This window comes from Mercurialis annua, linkage group LG3 (genome assembly GCF_937616625.2).
Source record: "Mercurialis annua linkage group LG3, ddMerAnnu1.2, whole genome shotgun sequence".
In the NCBI taxonomy this organism is placed as follows: Eukaryota; Viridiplantae; Streptophyta; class Magnoliopsida; order Malpighiales; family Euphorbiaceae; genus Mercurialis; species Mercurialis annua.
In genome coordinates, this window is record NC_065572.1 from 72075753 (window position 1) to 72094760 (window position 19008).

Consider the following 19008-nt stretch of genomic DNA (forward strand, 5'->3'; position numbering starts at 1 on the left):
TGTACTCCGCATTATTATTTATAGAGAATTCATGTAATGCGGAGTTTTTCTGTACAAATTTGGAGTTTGATAAAATTATAATTATAATTATATTATACTTTATAAAATTAAAAATTAAATTACATAAATACGTTTAATAATTGAGATACTAAAATTATAAAAAAATTAATTTAATTGTGGGTTATGGTTTGTTTATTATTATGTATAATTCTATTATTAATTTATCTTTATCGCTTACATATTACTCGGAAAAACGCTCAATTCTTTTTTAATATCGAAATTGTAGATTAGTTTTATTAATTGCCATTTTTTTCATTTATTATTTGTTGGACTTCTAAAATTAATGTGTAAATTATGGTGAAAAAATTTGGTGTATTATTGCTTACCTTTTTCAATGTTTCTCTTTTATATATGGTAAGTTTAAAATCATCTTTTTTATTAATCGTCATTTCTTTTCTATTTTTATTATTTGTTAGATTTCTAAAAATTAATCATACAAAATTTAAATTTTTGATTCAACAATTTAACTATTTTTTTTATATAATATATATAAATTTAAAAAATCTACACATTAATTTATATAATATATATAAATTTAAATAGTATATAAATTTTAAAAAAAAAAAATAACTGGCCCGCAATTAGCCATTGCGGGCCAGTTAAACACCCTGATTAAGGGTGATTAACTGGCCCGCAATGGCTAATTGCGGGCCAGTTAATGCTGCCCGCAAACAGCCATTGCGGGCAGGTGGGCCCCAGGCACAAATCTGGAAATTTTGTGCTCTGGGGCACAAAATTGGAATTCCCCCTATAAGGGGGGAACAAAAATATCAAAAACCCTTATCAAACACCCCTAAATCGTATGTAGCTTGTGTTGTGCTTCAGCGAAATAGCAACAACAGGAGAGAGCTACAGTTGAAATTCCATAAAACCAGACACCCAACCTATAAACCCTCCCAATAAAAACCCACTCACATCCTAATCCTTCTCCTTGCTTACTTTCTTCAAAATCTTATTATCAATTTAAATGGCTACTCATACTTTATCATTTCTCCCAATTTCCCTCCCTGCTTCCCAAATTTCCACCCAAAAACCTCACCATTCATCTCTACTGCTCCCACTCAGCACCTTCCACGGCAACAAATTATTTACCAAACAATCCATTTTCGCCAATATCATCCTCAAGTCCCATGGCTCCACACTTTCCACGGTCTTATCAAGTCTCCCTACCAAGTCAGTCATCAGATTGCCCGCCCTTCATTTTTTTTTTGCTTATATTGACGGCTCTGATTTAATTTTGTTTTGATTGGTTTTTTGTTTCAGGAAATATCCGTCAGGGAAGATGCCAAAGTGGGTTATCAGTAATTTCTTTTCTTTTTTGTTTAAATGTGATTAAGCTAATGTATTATGTTTTGGTGAGTGATTAGATGGTCTGCAAGGGCGATTAGATCATTTGGTTTGGGAGAATTGGAGGCCAGGAAGCTCAAGTATCCGAATACCGGAACTGAAGCTATTCTAATGGGGATTTTAATTGAGGGTTAGTAAGTACTAACTCTTTTTTTTTATCACCAATTTAAATACCATTTTATCGTGGCTATTGCAGTGCCCTCTAAAACATGTAAGAGGAAGGTTAATTAGATATATTGTGAAATTATAATCTGCAGGAACAAGTCCGGCCGCGAAGTTCCTAAGGGCTAATGGGATCACTTTTTTCAAGGTTCGAGAAGAAATTGTAAACCTACTTGGGAAATCTGACTTGTATTTCTTTAGCCCTGAGCATCCCCCGTTGACTGAACAGGCTCAGAGAGCCCTTGATTGGGCTGTTGACGAGAATCTAAAATCAGGTGCATTTTACTACCTTGTGTTGAATTATTTGATTGTGTAACTTAATTGATAATCTAGTTCCTTTATGCTTATTCTGTTGTTGATCATATACTTAGGACGGACTTGATGGAATTAGTTTTAGTTCTTGAAGTTAGTTGCAGCATGTGATGGTGATTGCATTTTAATTCTAAATAGATGTATGGTTTCTTGATGCTAGGTTACTAGATTCTTGGTAGAAAGTTTTACTGAGTTAATGAGGAACAAGAAAATGTTTCTGTTGTTTACTTCAATCGGTTGAAATGTGTTTATCGTCTTAGGAGGTTCACCCCTTCAGTTGTGGTCGATGTTTTGTGCATTATTCTCATCACCTGTGGAATTTTGATAAGGAGAACTGGAGAAGTACCGAGGTAGGGATTGTTTAGAATTATTATTTTTGCTTTTGGTTGAGTTTCAGGGTCATGACTCACAATTGCAATTGCATGTTAAAAAGTCGGGAGTAGTTGGAATTTTTCTCTGCTGATTGAGCATCAAAAGAGTATATCCAGAAGTTTTCTTTTAAAATCTTCTTCATCTAATTGTCCAAGCTCTATGCCGTGTGGGTTTGTGGTGTGATGTTTCAAATGACATGATTGAGTTGTCCTTTCTGTTCCTCTCTTCTCTAAGTTTGTTGAGAGATGGTGATTCAAATGCTAAGGATCATTATGTACCGTGTTTCATCATTAAAATTCATGCATAATGATGTGTCGCAGGTCATACGTATACTATACTTATTGTTTGCAAGCTCATTTCTTATAACATTGCTGTTCAAATTACAGGCGAGGATGGAGAAATAACCACAACTCACATACTTTTAGGGCTTTGGTCAGAAGTAGAATCTGCAGGCCACAAGGTTCTGGAAACTCTAGGTTTCAATAACGAAAAAGCTAAAGAGCTCATGGAATCCGTAAGTCATGAATTCTTATAAGGTTGAGCTCAGGCTCTTCAGCATTTATACTTAAATGTGGTTCTTTTTGGATGCAGATGAATGGGGAGGTTGTCTTAAGCTCTAGGTAGGGAGGTTCGTACATTTTTCCGGATAGCATCTAGTTTCCTGACCCAAAACCTACCCGCAACATCTTTCGAAAGATGGATGCTTATTGGCGGAGAAAGTTCACCGTTAAGGAACTTGTTCCTTATTGGCTTTATTTCAAATTCAGAAGGCTAATGCTTCCTCAGCTAGAGATAATCAAAATTCTCCTCTCTCTATACAAGGAAATGAGAAATCCATATCCTCACTCTATTTCTGTAACGGTGAAACTTTTCTTGCTGATTCAGTGTGATTTTTTTGGCTATTTTTTGTTTCAACTAAATTGTTGTCTACCTGTTGTTGGTTATTCTGATAGTTAAAGCCTTGACAAGCGGATCTTCCTTAAAAATCAAAGCAGAAGCTCTTCAAGCTTCATAAGTTCAATAACCCCATCGTTTATAGAGAGTATCATGATTTTAGAGTAGCCATTAATTTGAGGATATTTTATATGTACACTCTTTAAGAAAGCTCAATAAATACTTTCGCTTTATTTTCATTCATGATATATTAAAAAATAATATTATTAAATAATTTTTAAATAAAGTTAGTAACTAAAGGAGAAAAAAATTAAAATTAAAATATTTATTAAATAAAAATTATTGATTGGAACGGAACATCTAAAATGAAATTATAGTATCAATTAAATTAGAACACAGTGTACAATTTAAAAGCACTTAACAAAATCCTAAGGCGTAGATGAGTTGTTAAGACGCTCTTCTAATTTAAGTGAAGTCGCGGGTTTGAACCGTACTCATATATGCAGCCGTTTAAAATTTGGGGTTAGAGTTTGCCTCCCGCAAAACTTAAAAGTGCTAGTTGAGACCCGTTTAGAAAATCTCATGGATCTTGTCCGCCCATAAAAATTTACTTTTTTTTTATAAGTTTAGATTTTACTTCAATAAATTTACCCATTTGATCGTTTTTCTCAGTGTGATTTTTAATGTTTTTGGGCTTGAAATTTATGTTTTTATGGTTTTATGGTGTGTTTTCTTAAATTTCTCAAGAATCTCTAGTGATTGTTCAAGCTTCATAGTCAACTTCTTATATATCTAAGAATTTTTGGATGAGTGTTATTCTAATTTTTTAGAATTTCATTGAAGATGAGGATCAGAAATACTAAGTTTTAACGGATCAAGCGGATTGCCGGTCAGATTAGAAAGATAAATCGAAAACCCGCTCCAACGGAACTTCGCTCCTAAAAATTCTCGTTCGGTACTTGATGCGGAATCGATGTTTAGATTTGTCTAATTTCGATTTATATTATGCTTGTATCTTGGATTGTTTGTTAGTATTTTTTATCAAAATTGAAATATCATATATTAGTTTTGTTATATGACTTTTCAATTGTAATTTACTCTTCATCTATAAATTCTATGTTTGGTAAATAAAATAAAATAATAAGTAATAGTTTTTTTTTAATCAAAAGTAGATTAAATTAATAAAAAATAAAATACGAAACAGAAAAGTAAATGTTAGGGAAGAAGTTTAACTGCAGTGCTCGCTAGTCACTGCTGCTGCAAAATCCCTCCCGCCAAACACAAACTCTCCTAAAACCCTTTTCCAACTCTCTTCTCCAAGCATCTCCTGCTTCTCCTCAATTTCAAAACCCTAGACTCTTCAAAAAAAAAAAAAAACAAACTCAATTACTCCAACAATGAGTTTCGCCGCCTATAAAATAATGCACGGCCCTACCGGAATCGAAAACTGCGCTTCCGGCTACATAACGCATTCCCGCGCCGACTTCGCCCAACAAATTCCCCCCGACGATCTCGAGTCCGAATGGCCAGCTAAACGCGGAATTGGTCCCACTCCTAACCTCATTGTCACCGCCGGTAATGTTATCGAACTCTACGTCGTCAGAGTTCAAGAAGACGGCTCCAGAGAGTCCCGAACTTCACGCGAGACCAAACGCGGTGGTCTCATGGACGGCGTCTCCGGTGCTTCTCTTGAGCTCGTTTGCCATTATAGGTTTGCTACTTCTAAACGACACTGCACTTGTATATGCATTAGCTGAAGTTCGTTTTATTTGTTGTCGTTTTGATTTTGTGTTTGTGTTAGATTGCACGGTAATGTTGAGTCAATGGCTGTGCTGCCTACAGAAGGAGGCGATAAGTCTAGAAGAAGAGAGTGTATTGTATTAGCATTTAAAGATGCAAAGATTTCGGTTCTCGAGTTTGATGATTCAATAAACGGACTCCGCACGAGGTATATATTTAGAATTATGCGCGTCTGTTATGCTTGTATTTGGAAATTGATTTATGTATTGAAGTCAGATGTGAGGTTCTCTGTTTTTTCCAGCTCTATGCATTGTTTCGAAGGTCCAGAGTGGCTTTATTTAAAAAGAGGTAGAGAATCTTTTGCAAGAGGTCCATTAGTAAAAGTTGATCCTCAAGGTAGATGTGGTGGTGTTCTTGTTTATGATCTTCAGATGGTAATTCTCAGGGCTGCTCAGGTCAATTTCTCTTCCCTTAATGATTTTTAATGCTTTTAAAAGAGTTTTGTAATAGAAAAGTGTTCTTGTATTGTATACATATGTAAAAATGAGCTACTATGAGTGTCCTTCTATCTTTGATGCTGGCGCCCTAGGGAGCTAAATGTAGTCTTAGTACAGTGCGACAAGCTAAGTTTTGGAACCTTATGTTTCTCCATGTGTATTTTTCTGTGTGATGATGTTATGTCTTTCATTTTTTTATATTAGTCTTCAGATCAGCATTAAGATTAGCAACCCTGTTTATTTAATAGTAACTTTCACTTTTATTTCATCATGCATGCATCTCATGTAAGTTACAGACATTGCTTAGCTAAAGCACTAGAATAACTAGAATCAAAATAGACTGAATACTAAAATTGACATTTTCTGTAATTCTACTACTGCCTGATGAACGATTTTGTCACAGCAGCTGTATTGGGATGGTTTCCTGCACTAACTATTATCTCCTCGTATACCTATCTGAAAGAATTGGTTGATTTGCTAGAAAATAGATTCTATAGGCTTTTTTTTTAGTGTTAATAATAATTGTGGAAATTTTACCATTTTTTTATATGTTTTTCTTCATGTTCTCTCATTGAAGTTGTTGACATTGAAGTTTTTGTTTGTAGGCTGCCTCTGGTTTGGCTGGAGATGATGATGCTCTTAGTTCGGGAGGTGCTATCACGGCTAATGTTCAATCATCTTACATTATCAATATAAGAGATTTAGATATGAAGCATGTAAAAGATTTTATATTTGTACATGGTAAGTCTAACTAATGCACTTAATTAAGGTCTGAAAGTTTGAATCAGGTGAGATTTTAAGAATGCCCTTTGACAAATAATTGATTACATGATATGCTTGTTAAAAATGTGTATCAGAATATGGGCTCCAGCAATTGGGTCTGTTTGTAAAGTATTTTGGTACAAGTTTGATCTTTAGTTAATGTCTTATTATACAACTGGCTTAGCCATAACCTCAGTAGTTTGAATGCTTGAGACTGGTCAATTTTGTTGTTTGATGATTGCTGTAATTTTGCATGGGCATGTGGATTGGAAGAAAAGAATCCATATAATCAAATCCCAATTAACTTGGGATTAGGGTTACTTGAGTTGAGTATATTAAATCTGTAAAGAGTTGATAATGTATACCTCATGGCCCGCAGAAACTTAGTGGACTACATGGATTAATTAATGCTTTTGGACTGTTTTTCAATGTGACGCCTTTCTTTTTAATTTTTTTTTGTCTTAGAATTGCTTGACATGGTGAGTCAAGCTCTAAAGAAGAAGCTATCAAATTGGTGGCTGGAATTTACTTGCACGTTCCAATAATTTTATTACTCCTACATTCAATTTAGACTCTAGATTTTGACTGTGAATCTGTTACTCTATCATATTATGTAATATGCAATCTTTTAAAGCATGGACATTTGCTTGTGGTGGACCTGATGGTATAATATAAGTAGCTTGCGAGATTTTTTCATTTTAAATCTCTACTACAATGTTAACATATTTAAAGTTTCATTTTGGTTAATTTCTTTGATCTTGATCACATTTATGAAATTTTGTAACATGTAGATTATATTGAGCCTGTGGTGGTTATACTACATGAGCGGGAACTTACTTGGGCTGGCCGTGTTTCATGGAAGCATCATACTTGCATGATTTCTGCTCTTAGTATCAGCACGACCCTGAAACAGCCTACCCTCATATGGTCAGTAGCGGTATGTTATTAACCCATATCCAGTGTCTTCAATTTTTGACAAAATCTTAATTCCTTAGATGGGGCTTTTGAAGTTGGTTCAAATTTGTTTATTATATACTGCAGTTTGTTTTTGTTAAATATTAAAACATAAACTTGGATACTATAATTTTCATGATACCTTCTGATATTTAGAGAACTTTTGTGGCTTTCAGCTTTCAGTAAAAATGTCTGAAGTTTCTCACTTTTTCTTGTACTAGACATTGTGCAATAAAACAAATATCTAAGATGGTATAAAAGGTCATTTCTATAATTGGGCAGTTTGAAAAGGCCATTCCTTAATTAGTTCGTCTCTGTTTCTCGTCAGAATCTTCCGCACGATGCTTACCAGCTGCTTGCAGTGCCATCGCCAATTGGGGGTGTCCTTGTGATCTGTGCAAACACTATACACTATCATAGTGAGGTAGAGGTCTTCCATTGCATGCAGCATTTTTTACTGCCTCAGCAGTTTCTACCTGTTCTTGGATTCATCCTGTTTGCGTTTATTTTGGTAGTTTATATATGGGTATTGTAATGTAAGATTTCTTGTTTGTTCAGTCAGCTACTTGTGCATTGGCCCTGAACAATTATGCTGTAAATATCGATAGCAGGTTCGTCTCTCTTCCCTGTACACGTGTATGTGCATGCACATACACATGCTGCCTTTGTTTTGATTACAGGTTTCTTTATTTTAATATGCTTATATCTTCTCTTATTCTCCAGTCAAGAGCTGCCAAGAGCAAGCTTTAGTGTGGAACTTGATGCTGCCAAAGCAACTTGGTTATTAAATGATGTAGCCTTGTTGTCAACAAAGAATGGGGAACTTTTGTTACTGACTCTAGTTTATGATGGAAGGTAGTGTTTTTATCTTCTGAATATCAAGATTCTTACTTGCTTTTTTGCTTAAGAGCTGGTGACTTGTAACTGATTTGTCTTATAACAACAATTTGTGGTGTAACTAAAAATTGGTATGTTTTAAATTACCAATTGCAACAATGTTTAGTGGGATTCTTTTTCAGAAAAAGCAAATTCAACTTCTATCCGGAATGAATAATTTTTGCTGGTTTAAAATATACATTGTGTCGAGTTAATGGCTTTATTTGAGAATTGAAAATAAGATTAATTTGAAGTTCATCAAAATGATTGGCGAGAAGGTGCTCAGTGAGCTGATAGAAGTTTTACTAGATCTATTTCCTCAAAGAACTATGTGTATTGTTAACTTGGCACTTCCATGCTTGTACATCATTTATCTCAGCTGATAAAAGTCACAAAACCATCTTTCCTTTTTGCACAGCGAGCTATTAATGTTCTATGATACTGGTGATCTGAAGTTCTTTCCAAGTCATTTTCATCTTCCATTGAGAAGAGTGTAGTATTTTAATCAATCTTCCATTGGATTGTTTGTTGGTTTTCTTTAATTTTTCAATTAGTTTTTTATGAAGAAACACAGTGAAGTTGACAATATCAATATTTGCTTAGAAAATTAATCTAAACAGGGGAAATTCTTCAACCTCTCCCCTTGCCATCAAAGGAAAGAGGGGGATATGTTAAAGTTAAAATAAAAAATTCCTTTCCTACTTCTAATGCAGTGAGTATTATTTTAGTTTATGATTTTAGGGGTATTCATATTCTCTGTTTAGTTATAGAATTATATAAGTTCCAATGTGGCTAGCTAATGTACTTATTGATGTTTTCCTCTTCCTACTATGAAGAAACGTGCAGAGGCTTGATCTTTCCAAGTCGAAAGCTTCAGTACTTACTTCGGTCAGTTAGTCTCATCAATACTTGCATCTAATTTCATTTTTGCTCGATAACCATCTATTCTTCTGTTTTCCTCATTGTGTATCTTAAGCATTTTCTGTGGGGGTAATTTACTGAACTTCCTCCAGGACATTACCACGATTGGGAAATCATTATTTTTCCTCGGCAGTCGTTTGGGTGACAGCTTGCTAGTGCAATTTACTTATGGACTGATGTCATCTAGTTTGAAAGAAGAGGTAATATAGGAGAGCCATCCACTTTGATATTGATAAAGTGATATAAATGATTATACTCGATTCCCAAATCATATAATCTATAGTGCCATTAATTGTTACTTCTATTGTTTTACAATAAATATACATGCTGATGGACATCGAAAAAAGTTCCTTTATGTTTCGTTTCCGTGTAAGCTGCAAAGATTACAAAATGTTAGAACTATTGGTTTTATGATCCTCTTTTTGAACTCTTGAGGAAATATTTTAATGCAGGTTGGAGATATTGAAGGTGATGTTCCTTCAACAAAGCGATTGAAGAGATCACCTTCTGATGGCTTGCAAGATATGGTCAGTGGGGAGGAACTTTCTTTGTACGGTTCAAGTACAAATAACAATGAATCAGCACAGGTTGTTAAACTTTGTACGGTTCAAGCTCCTACGGGAATTCTGTGTTTTCAGTCATAGCTGTTCTATTTGAGTTTTTCTGTAATAAATGGAATTTCAGTTGAGTCTTCCTTAGTAATACTCACCTTCTTCTTCTTCCTCTCTTTTAATCGTTTGCCTTCACAGATGCAGAAGTCTTTCTCATTTGCAGTGAGGGATTCCTTGATTAATGTTGGTCCTTTAAAAGACTTTTCATATGGTTTGAGGAGTAATTATGATGCAAATGCAACTGGAATTGCCAAACAAAGCAACTATGACCTGGTTAGTTAGACCTGTTAAACTTGCGTATTAATTAGTTCTACATGTTATTGATAGTTCATCATAGATTTAAGAAGTGGCCTATGGTAATAGACTATTGGGTTTTGACTCAAACCCCCATTTACGAGTCTAGGTAGTGGTATTGCTACCCACTCCTGTTACTTGAGAGAAACATTTGTAGTTGACATTGCTAAAAAATCGAAATACGTTCTGCCGTTTTTCTCTTTTCCAAGGGATGGGTGTTTGCTAAATTAAGAGCCTGCTGAGAATGCCTCCGGAGGGAGCCCAAGAACTTGGAGCATATCTTTTATTATTTCCACTGAACTTCCCTTTTCCAGAGGAAAAAGATTTTTACCATAAGTTCACCCAAACATCAGAAAGCTTGAGAAACAGCTAGTGCCTATTCAGGCTTTTAAAGTTTCAATAGTAGCAGTTAGTTTCTGTAAAGTACTTATATTATTTGGTGCTTCATTCAGGTATGCTGTTCTGGTCATGGAAAAAATGGCAGTCTTTGTGTTCTTAGGCAATCAATTCGTCCTGAGATGATTACAGAGGTCTGTCACACTATATTTCTCAATGATTTTCACAATGAAGATCCTTTTCATGTTCATAATTGCATAAAAACTTAATTTAACTATGTTTAGCTACTTGTATATCATCAAGTCAAGCCATCTTTATGCATGACTATTTTGTTTGATGCAATTGGTAGCTGCATAAATTTACATTTCTACATTGATAATCTATCATATCATTCGTAGCTGTAAGATTATTTAAAGATGCATGTGGTCATAATTATCATATCATATCATTTATAGCAGTAAGAGTAATAGCCACACTGCGCTTTCTTTTATACTTTTGTTTCACCATGCAGGTTGACCTTCCAGGTTGCAGAGGAATTTGGACTGTTTACCATAAAAATGCACGTGGCCTTAATGTTGATTCATCCAAAATGTCTGCAGCTGCTGATGAATATCACGCATATTTGATCATAAGTATGGAGGCTCGCACTATGGTATTCTGATATTCTCTCACTTGTTTTCGGAGTAGAAGTTTTCCTTTGAATCTGTGGATATTTCTTCTTCGACTATCTATGCTGTGTTATGTATGAGAAGTTAACGAGCAAAAGAAAAATGGTATTCAAATACCTTTTGGTACTTATGCTAAAAAACCAAGAGGCTGTTATCTCATGATTTCATGCTTGGAATAGGATGGCCTTGAAATAAGATTATTCTTTATTTATAGTCATTCTAGGGGTATTCCAGTTTCAAATTCCTACAATTTCTGTGTTCTGGCACATATATATGTGTATGTGTGTGTTCATGGTACCAACAAATTGGCTGATTGAGACCCACTCCCTAGAGATCACAGCTGCTGTTTGTTGAGTTGAGTTGTTTTCATGGTAAAAACACTTGTGATCTGAAGGCTTTAAATGGACAAATTTAATTACTATGTTTGAATTTATTTTAGAAATGACATGGTGAGGAGTGAGAAGTGAAAATTGAATGCTAAGTGGCTGTGGAAATTGCTCTTGTAAGTGTTGTTTGTTGAAAAGATCCAAAACTAAGGAGACGTGCTCTCTGTCATGAATTTACTGACACAACAGGTGTTCTGGGAAGTGATTATTGTTTTGTTTACTCTAATATTCAGTTCTGGCTGTTTGAGATTTTTTCATCCCACGGATGCAAATTTATGAAGGCATTGTATATGGATTTTGTTTGGTCGAGTCCTAGGCAATGTATTGTTAATTGTTATATCAACTTAAGTTTATTTCATAAATTATGAGGTAGAATTTATAAGGGTGCACTGATTTTTCTTTTAAGAAATGGAAATCAATTACCTTATGATAGAACCAGCATCTCTGAGATTTATCTTTTTATGTTCAAATCAGTCTTTCAGTGATATATGCTTCTATTCTGTTGGCTTCATGATAAATAGGTACTTGAAACTGCTGATCTTTTGTCGGAGGTCACTGAAAGTGTGGATTATTTTGTACAAGGAAGGACAGTTGCTGCTGGCAATTTGTTTGGGAGGTCAGACTATACCAAAATTCCAATAGCTTGAACTAACTCTTTCATGCAGTTAGGTTTCCTATTTGCATGCTGTTTTTCTTCCTTTCATTTGGTTTATCAATTGTAAAGGGTTTGTAACCATTAATTTCTCTCTAAAAACAAATTTCATTAAATACCTTTTCAATTGAATGATCATTGCTGCTTCTAAATGCAAATGCGCTTGCTTCTGGATATCAAAATCAGAAAAGGAAATTTTTTTTTTACATGTTCTTTTTTATCATTTTATGTGAGGTTACATTCTTTCACTTATATTTTACTGTGGCACTATGAAAATTTTCAGTACTTGAACTAATAGAAAATGAAAGTTCTATGATTCGGTTTCCTTCATTTTCCTCCTCTTTGCGCAGGCGTCGAGTCATCCAAGTCTTTGAACGTGGTGCTAGAATTCTAGATGGTTCCTTTATGACTCAAGATTTAACTATTGGAGCATCAAACTCTGAATCTGGTCCTGGTTCTGAAAGTTCTACTGTGTCATCTGTTTCTATTGCTGATCCATATGTATTAATAAGAATGACTGATGGAAGTATTCGGCTTCTTGTCGGTGGTATGTTATATCTTGAATAGCTTGTTGCATATGTAATTAGTGTTTTCATTTTCTTTCATATTACTCTCTTTGAAAGCTTCTTGCTTTGGCATGTGTGTCTACAATTATATTGGGCAACCCATTTATAGAAGTTGCAGGTGGGGAATTAAATCTCACATGCTAGCTTTAATCCAAATGGTATAATGTGGTGTTTTATCTGTCCCCATTCCTTGTTGCATTCCCGATCAGTGTGCCTTACCACATAACCTGAAAAGTAAACCTTCACTTTCTTCCAAGCTCTCTCTTAGTTAGTCTATACCCGATCCACTAGATAGCAACAATCTGAACCATTCTGTTAGATTCCATCTTAAAACCAATTGGTATTAAGTGGAAGTACCCAACTAATATATAAACACGAATCCATTCACACACACAACCAATGTGGGATTTCCCACTTTAACACTTCCCCTCACGCGTAGCGTGTACGGACCGAGCAACAAAATCCCCCCTCACGCAAATCTCACGTGGGCCGGGCCAAACTCAAATTGTGTGAATGGACAAGGCTCTGATACCATGTTAGATTCCATTTTAAAACCAATTGGTATTAAGTGGAAGTGCCCAACTAATATATAAACACGAATCCATTCACACACACAACCAATGTGGGATTTCCCACTTTAACACATTCAATTTTGAAATGGTACTTGGGCAAGCTCTCGTGCTTTATGAATGCTAAATTCTTGTTTATCGAAAAAGCAAGATAAACTCCAGGTCAAATGTATGAATGAAACATGAAAATTTCAAATGTATATATATCGTTCAGTTGGCAACATTAGTTAGTTTATGGCACATATATAGGTTGCTTGTGAATTTTGTCTCCTGTGAATAGCCTTGCTATTTGTGTCAAGCTAATTAGAAAAATGTTAAAGAGTGTTTTGTGCTTCTCAGCTTTCTCTTTCTCTAACTTGCATATCCATAACTTGGAATTACAGATTCTTCTACCTGCATGGTTTCCTTAACTACTCCATCAGCCTTTGAAAACCCTCGGAAATCAGTATCTGCCTGCACACTGTATCATGATAAAGGACCAGAGCCTTGGCTCAGGAAGGCAAGTACTGATGCATGGCTTTCTATGGGCATTAGTGAGACCATAGATGGTGCTGATGGTGGAGCTCATGATCAGGGAGATATATATTGTATTGTTTGTTACGAGAGCGGTGAACTTGAAATATTCGATATTCCAAATTTCAATTGTGTGTTCTCAGTGGATAAATTTGTTTCTGGGAAACCCCATCTTGCTGATACTTGCGTATGGGAACTACCCAAAGAGTCACAGGAAATGACAAATAAAAGTTCTGAAGATGTAGCCAACCTTGGCAGGAAAGAAAGTTCTCACAATATGAAGGTTGTTGAGTTGGCAATGCAGAGATGGTCTGGACATCATAGTCGCCCTTTCCTTTTTGGAATATTGACTGATGGGACAATTTTCTGTTATCATGGTTACCTGTTTGAAGCTCAAGATACTGCCACAAAAATGGAGGATTCTGTTTCTTCACAAAAACCTGTTGGTCTAGACAGCACTAGTGGTTCCAGGCTTAGAAACTTGCATTTTGTGCGCGTCCCCTTGGATGGTTATATAAGAGAGGAAACATCAAATGAGAAATCATGTCAAAGAATTACTACTTTCAACAATATTAGTGGTCATCGAGGATTTTTCCTTTCAGGATCAAGACCAGCATGGTTTATGGTATTTAGAGAGCGAATTCGAGTTCATCCGCAGGTCAGAAGAGTTTTTAATGTCTAATAAGTTAAATTAGCCTTTTTGGAAATTAATTGTTGAGCGTATTATGAAATAAATTTAGTCTTGTTGAACAAAATCAGCTAATGTATATAATACTCTTCCTGTTTGCAGTTATGTGACGGATCTATTGTTGCCTTCACTGTGCTTCACAATGTTAATTGCAATCACGGGCTCATTTATGTTACTTCCCAGGTTTGACAATAAGATATGTTTTAAATGTCAGGCTAATTTTGCTTTTAAGAATTTAGTTGTACGTTTTTGCTGCAGAGTTCATCTATATTCTTCATGTTCCTATGTTATAGGGGAATTTGAAGATTTGTCAGCTACCGTCTTTCTCAAACTATGACAATTATTGGCCAATACAAAAGGTTCTCCCTTCTTAAACCCCTATTATATGTACTAGTGATAGCTAAAAAATTTACTAATTAGGATTTATATTTATTGTTTAGATTCCACTGAAGGGGACTCCACATCAAGTTACTTATTTTGCGGAGAAGAATTTATACCCTCTTATAGTTTCAGTTCCCGTGAGTATCCTCTCTGTCCCACCGCATTTTCTTCTTTTCTTGTATATTTGTTTGGTTACGCTCATTGCATAACTCATACATGAACACTGCCTTATCCTTTCCTGACTAGCAGAATGAAGAAACAAACAGAAACCGCAGATGTTTGATTGCAAGAGAAAAAATAAATGTTTTTTTCTTTCAAATATGAATAACTCTTCCATTTTGACCTACACCTTCTCTAGTTATCAACTTTAGCTTATCTGATCCCTGTAGATCGTGTCATTGCTTCATCCGCAGATTAATTGCCTGGATATGTTTCAGTCACTTCAATATGCCCCCAAATGGGATAGCGTTGACTTTAGCTGAGTTTTAATTTTAATTGATTTTATTGTGTTGATTTACTCTAACAGGAAAGCTTCTTTTCAACTGTATTATCACTTTACTCTGATTTCATATTTTTCTCTATTGCGTATAAGTATTCTATCTGAGGCATACCCTGTAGGAGTAATGCACTCTCTATGTGTTTTTGCAGGTTCACAAGCCAGTGAATCAGGTTCTTTCATCACTGGTCGATCAGGAAGCTGGCCATCAGATTGAGAGTCATAATTTAAGTTCTGATGAGCTGCTTCGAACTTATAGTGTAGAAGAATTTGAGGTTCGCATCTTAGAACCAGATAATGCTGGTGGTCCTTGGCAAACTAAGGCCACAATCGCAATGCAAAGTTCTGAAAGTGCACTTACAGTTCGAGTGGTTACACTGTTTGTAAGTGTATTTTATCATAATTTCGATCACTTTATTTTCTTGAGATTGTTGGTGGAATATATGTAAGTCTAATCTTCACCTGTATATCATTCATTACAGAATACAACCACCAAGGAAAATGAAACACTTTTAGCCATTGGGACTGCTTATGTGCAAGGGGAGGATGTTGCAGCAAGAGGGCGCGTGCTTCTGTTTTCTGTCATGAGAAGTACAGAAAATTCCCAAGTTCTGGTATTGTTTGGATGTTCTGTCTTTAATTTCAAATTCTTTGTCAGCATTCTTAAACTTGTCTACTATAAAGTTTGATCATTTCAATGATTCTTTAACATTTATTTGGCTCATGCCTTATGCTTTGGTATTAATTCAGTCACTTCTCTTTCCAGGTTTCAGAGGTTTATTCCAAGGAATTAAAGGGTGCCATATCTGCATTAGCTTCGCTTCAAGGTCAGCTGTTGGTAGCATCTGGTCCTAAAATTATTTTACACAAGTGGAATGGTACAGAGTTGAATGGTGTTGCATTTTATGATGCTCCACCATTATACGTTGTAAGCTTAAACATTGTAAGTGTTACTTATTGGTAGCTTCTTGATATTACCTTATATTGCTAGCTTCTTGATATTACCTTAGACAGCTCTTATTTGACACGAGACATTTGATATGTCTTGCTGCAATCATTTTGATATATTTCATCACTTTTTTTTCTACTTGTAAACATACTTTATGGAAGATGGTGTGAGATTGAGAACATAACTATTTTTGCTAATCAGAACCTGGATAGCTTGTAGATTTTTTACTTCAGGAACTCTATCTGGGGTCAGTTTGTTTTCAATTAAACATTCTTAAGTTTTCTTCATGTTTCTAGCCATGGTAAGGCTTTGTTGAGTCGACTTTCTGAAAGTCAGCAGCATGTAATGTTATCAATTATAAGCGGTGAATGCAAAATTTGTTTGTGTTTTTCTTCTTTAACTGTAATGAGTTAAACTAACTTCTTTTTATTCACTTGTTTCTGCACTCATTCACTGTGTTAATGTTCTTCATGTTGTTGCAGGTCAAGAATTTTATTCTTCTGGGGGATATTCATGAAAGCATATACTTTCTTAGTTGGAAGGAGCAGGGAGCTCAACTTAATTTACTGGCCAAGGATTTTGGTTCACTAGATTGTTTTGCTACGGAGTTTTTGATTGATGGAAGTACACTTAGTCTTGTGGTTGCAGATGAACAAAAGAACATCCAGGTCAGCACGAATATGTTGCTTTTACTGATTCATGTTGCTAAACATGGATCACAAAATTAGCATGTTATTTTAGAGTCTTATATTCTTTGCTTATGATGACTGACAACTAAAAACCTTGAAAATCATTTGGAGTTCTTCACTAATTCAGGTACATTGTACTTGACCAAATCATCTTTGTATTACATATTCCTTTTGTTTTATTTCTTGAACTGCTGAAATTCTTTAGAATTACTTCCCGAATCCCAAGTTTCTGGGTGATGCATTGTTGGGTTAAGGTTTTAATGTTATCAATAGAGATGTGGAGAAGAGGCATGAACTGGCAACTTAGCAAATACAGGAGGCTTTTCTGAATGTTTTTTTCTTCTTTTCAAATGGCTTTTCACATCTTTCTTGAATCCTTTTTCTTTAATTTTATTTGCTTCTGTGAAAGTGGTTTTAGCGAGCTGTAATTTTGAAGTTACAGAAGAATGCTCATTACATTTCAGTTTAGAAGCTGGGTCCAACTCGGTTACCTCAGTTTGGGAACCAAGTGGTTATTGAGTGTGTGCGCTTTAATTTGCATTGTAGTTTTGAACCGTTGCAAATACCAATTTGTTTGCATCAAGGGACAAATTCACAATAATCCATAAGTTAAAATGTAATTGGGTCAGTGAATGGGTCTAAATCATAAATAAAGATCTTGAGTAGACAATTCATGATTGAAATTTGGTTTTATCCATCTTTGATTGCTTTAATTATTTTTCGAAACAGATATTCTATTATGCACCAAAGATGTCGGAGAGTTGGAAAGGACAAAAACTGCTTTCAAGGGCTGAGTTTCACGCTGGAGCCCATATTACTAAGTTCATAAGATTGTCAATGCTTTCTGTATCATCTGATCGAAGTGGTGCTACGTCAGGCTCCGATAAGACTAATCGCTTTGCCTTGCTATTTGGTACTCTTGATGGCAGTATTGGTTGTGTTGCGCCTCTAGATGAGCTAACATTTCGTAGGCTGCTATCACTACAGAAAAAACTTGTTGATGCTGTTCCCCATGTTGCTGGCTTAAATCCAAGATCATTCCGCCAGTTCCGATCGGATGGCAAGGTTCACCGACCTGGCCCTGAAACATTAGTTGACTGTGAGCTGCTCTCTCAGTAAGTTCTTGTCCTAAATAATAAATGGATTATAGTGGCATTATTAATCTGAATGGGTCGCCGGGGTATTAAATCTTACGAGTTGCAAGGGACAACCATTTTATTAGTGCTCAACTTCAAGGAAAATTTTGAAAATTATTTTCAACTCATGATGCAATTAAGTGTAGGTGGTGGCTGACATCCTTACAAATTAGACGTGTCTTGTATTAAATTTGATATTGTTACTAACCACAATGAATTTTGATAAATAATTATAATTTTTGTCAAACAAAAAATGGGTTCGAGTTGGAGGAGCTTCTAGATTTCAAGTTTGTAGGTGTATTTTTGCTTATCTTATACTATTGTCATTTTATCTTACTGTGCAGATTTGAGATGCTTCCTTTGGAGGAACAACTTGAAATCTCTCAGCAGGTTGGAACAACCCGAGCACAGATATTATCGAACTTGAATGACCTCTCGCTGGGAACAAGTTTCTTGTGAATTCAGCTAAACTACAAGCAATTTGTTGGAGGAACTAATGAAGCACTTCACTAGATGTGCGAGTGGCTGTGAAATCAAAAAGGCTGCTTTCAAGTTGGCATTTTGATCACCCTCAACGATCGCTTTATAATGACCCGAGGTGCATCACAGCCATGTTATATGTGTCATACATACATAAAAATCTAGAAAAAATGTTGGCCGGATCAGCTTCTAATGAGCGAAAACAATATGCTGGCTGTTGTCTTCTGAAGATATAATTTGGCTGGCATGTTGTCGTGTATAAACTGGAGAATCTTAAACGTTCAACCTGACGGCTTCTTTGGAGACAACGTTTACCGTAGTTTTGATTGTTTACTTAAGTTATGGAAAGTAAGTTAGGTTTTGATTCTTCTATGTAGCAATAATGTGTCGAGATATGATCATTAACTACTGTTTTTAGTGGTTTTATCCTGATTTGTTTTCAGGAACCTTTTTGATTATGCTATGACAAAAATGGCCGCTCTATGTATCAAATCTGTGAGATTGTAACAATTGAGGATATTTAATGTGATTTCATGTACTTCGTTCTCCAAATATTTGTAGTAGAACCGCCATTTTTTCGTCTGGCTCGAAGCTTTTCCAACTTTAAGCCTGCTTTGAAAAGTAGTAACTCGTTGGTGAAGTAAAATTACAATATGAAAACTATATATAAGATGATTGATGGCCTGCCAAACATGAT

At 35.3% G+C, this 19008-nt stretch overlaps 2 protein-coding genes across 3 annotated transcripts; both read left to right on the plus strand.

Moving 5' to 3' along the window:
- Nucleotides 1-849: 849 nt before the first annotated feature.
- LOC126675117 (ATP-dependent Clp protease ATP-binding subunit CLPT1, chloroplastic) lies at nt 850-3155 on the plus strand. The gene is made up of 6 exons (XM_050369702.2): nt 850-1233; nt 1324-1350; nt 1428-1537; nt 1665-1844; nt 2640-2767; nt 2845-3155. The coding sequence occupies exons 1-6, from the start codon at nt 1028-1030 to the stop codon at nt 2875-2877; spliced, it is 684 nt and encodes a 227-aa protein (XP_050225659.1). The 5' UTR covers nt 850-1027; the 3' UTR covers nt 2878-3155.
- A 1204-nt stretch (nt 3156-4359) lies between these two features.
- On the plus strand, nt 4360-18863 carry LOC126672100 (cleavage and polyadenylation specificity factor subunit 1). Of its 2 annotated transcripts, XM_050366016.2 has the most exons (26): nt 4362-4858; nt 4949-5095; nt 5189-5342; nt 5990-6125; nt 6938-7083; nt 7429-7524; nt 7659-7711; nt 7824-7955; nt 8813-8864; nt 8990-9097; nt 9350-9484; nt 9647-9781; nt 10255-10332; nt 10650-10790; nt 11714-11808; nt 12195-12391; nt 13363-14150; nt 14283-14363; nt 14474-14539; nt 14621-14698; nt 15210-15440; nt 15540-15671; nt 15824-16000; nt 16489-16674; nt 17425-17810; nt 18176-18863. In XM_050366016.2, exons 1-26 carry the CDS (start codon nt 4545-4547, stop codon nt 18288-18290), a joined length of 4359 nt encoding a protein of 1452 aa, XP_050221973.1. In that variant the 5' UTR covers nt 4362-4544; the 3' UTR covers nt 18291-18863. The 2 variants fall into 2 exon arrangements, with proteins under 2 accessions (XP_050221974.1, XP_050221973.1); XM_050366017.2 differs by lacking the exons at nt 17425-17810; nt 18176-18863 and having other exon boundaries at nt 4360-4858; nt 15824-15884; nt 16489-16613.
- Nucleotides 18864-19008: the final 145 nt, after the last annotated feature.

Excerpts from the sequence above, each read along its gene's own strand:
- LOC126675117 (XM_050369702.2), top strand. The coding sequence starts at position 1,028 with ATGGCTACTCATACTTTATCATTTCTCCCAATTTCCCTCCCTGCTTCC. Across the intron at positions 1,234-1,323 it reads TTATCAAGTCTCCCTACCAA|GAAATATCCGTCAGGGAAGA; the intron begins GTCAGTCATCAG and ends TTTTTGTTTCAG. Across the intron at positions 1,351-1,427 it reads CCGTCAGGGAAGATGCCAAA|ATGGTCTGCAAGGGCGATTA; the intron begins GTGGGTTATCAG and ends GTGAGTGATTAG.
- LOC126672100 (XM_050366016.2), top strand. The coding sequence starts at position 4,545 with ATGAGTTTCGCCGCCTATAAAATAATGCACGGCCCTACCGGAATCGAA. Across the intron at positions 5,343-5,989 it reads TAATTCTCAGGGCTGCTCAG|GCTGCCTCTGGTTTGGCTGG; the intron begins GTCAATTTCTCT and ends TTTTGTTTGTAG. Across the intron at positions 17,811-18,175 it reads GACTGTGAGCTGCTCTCTCA|ATTTGAGATGCTTCCTTTGG; the intron begins GTAAGTTCTTGT and ends CTTACTGTGCAG.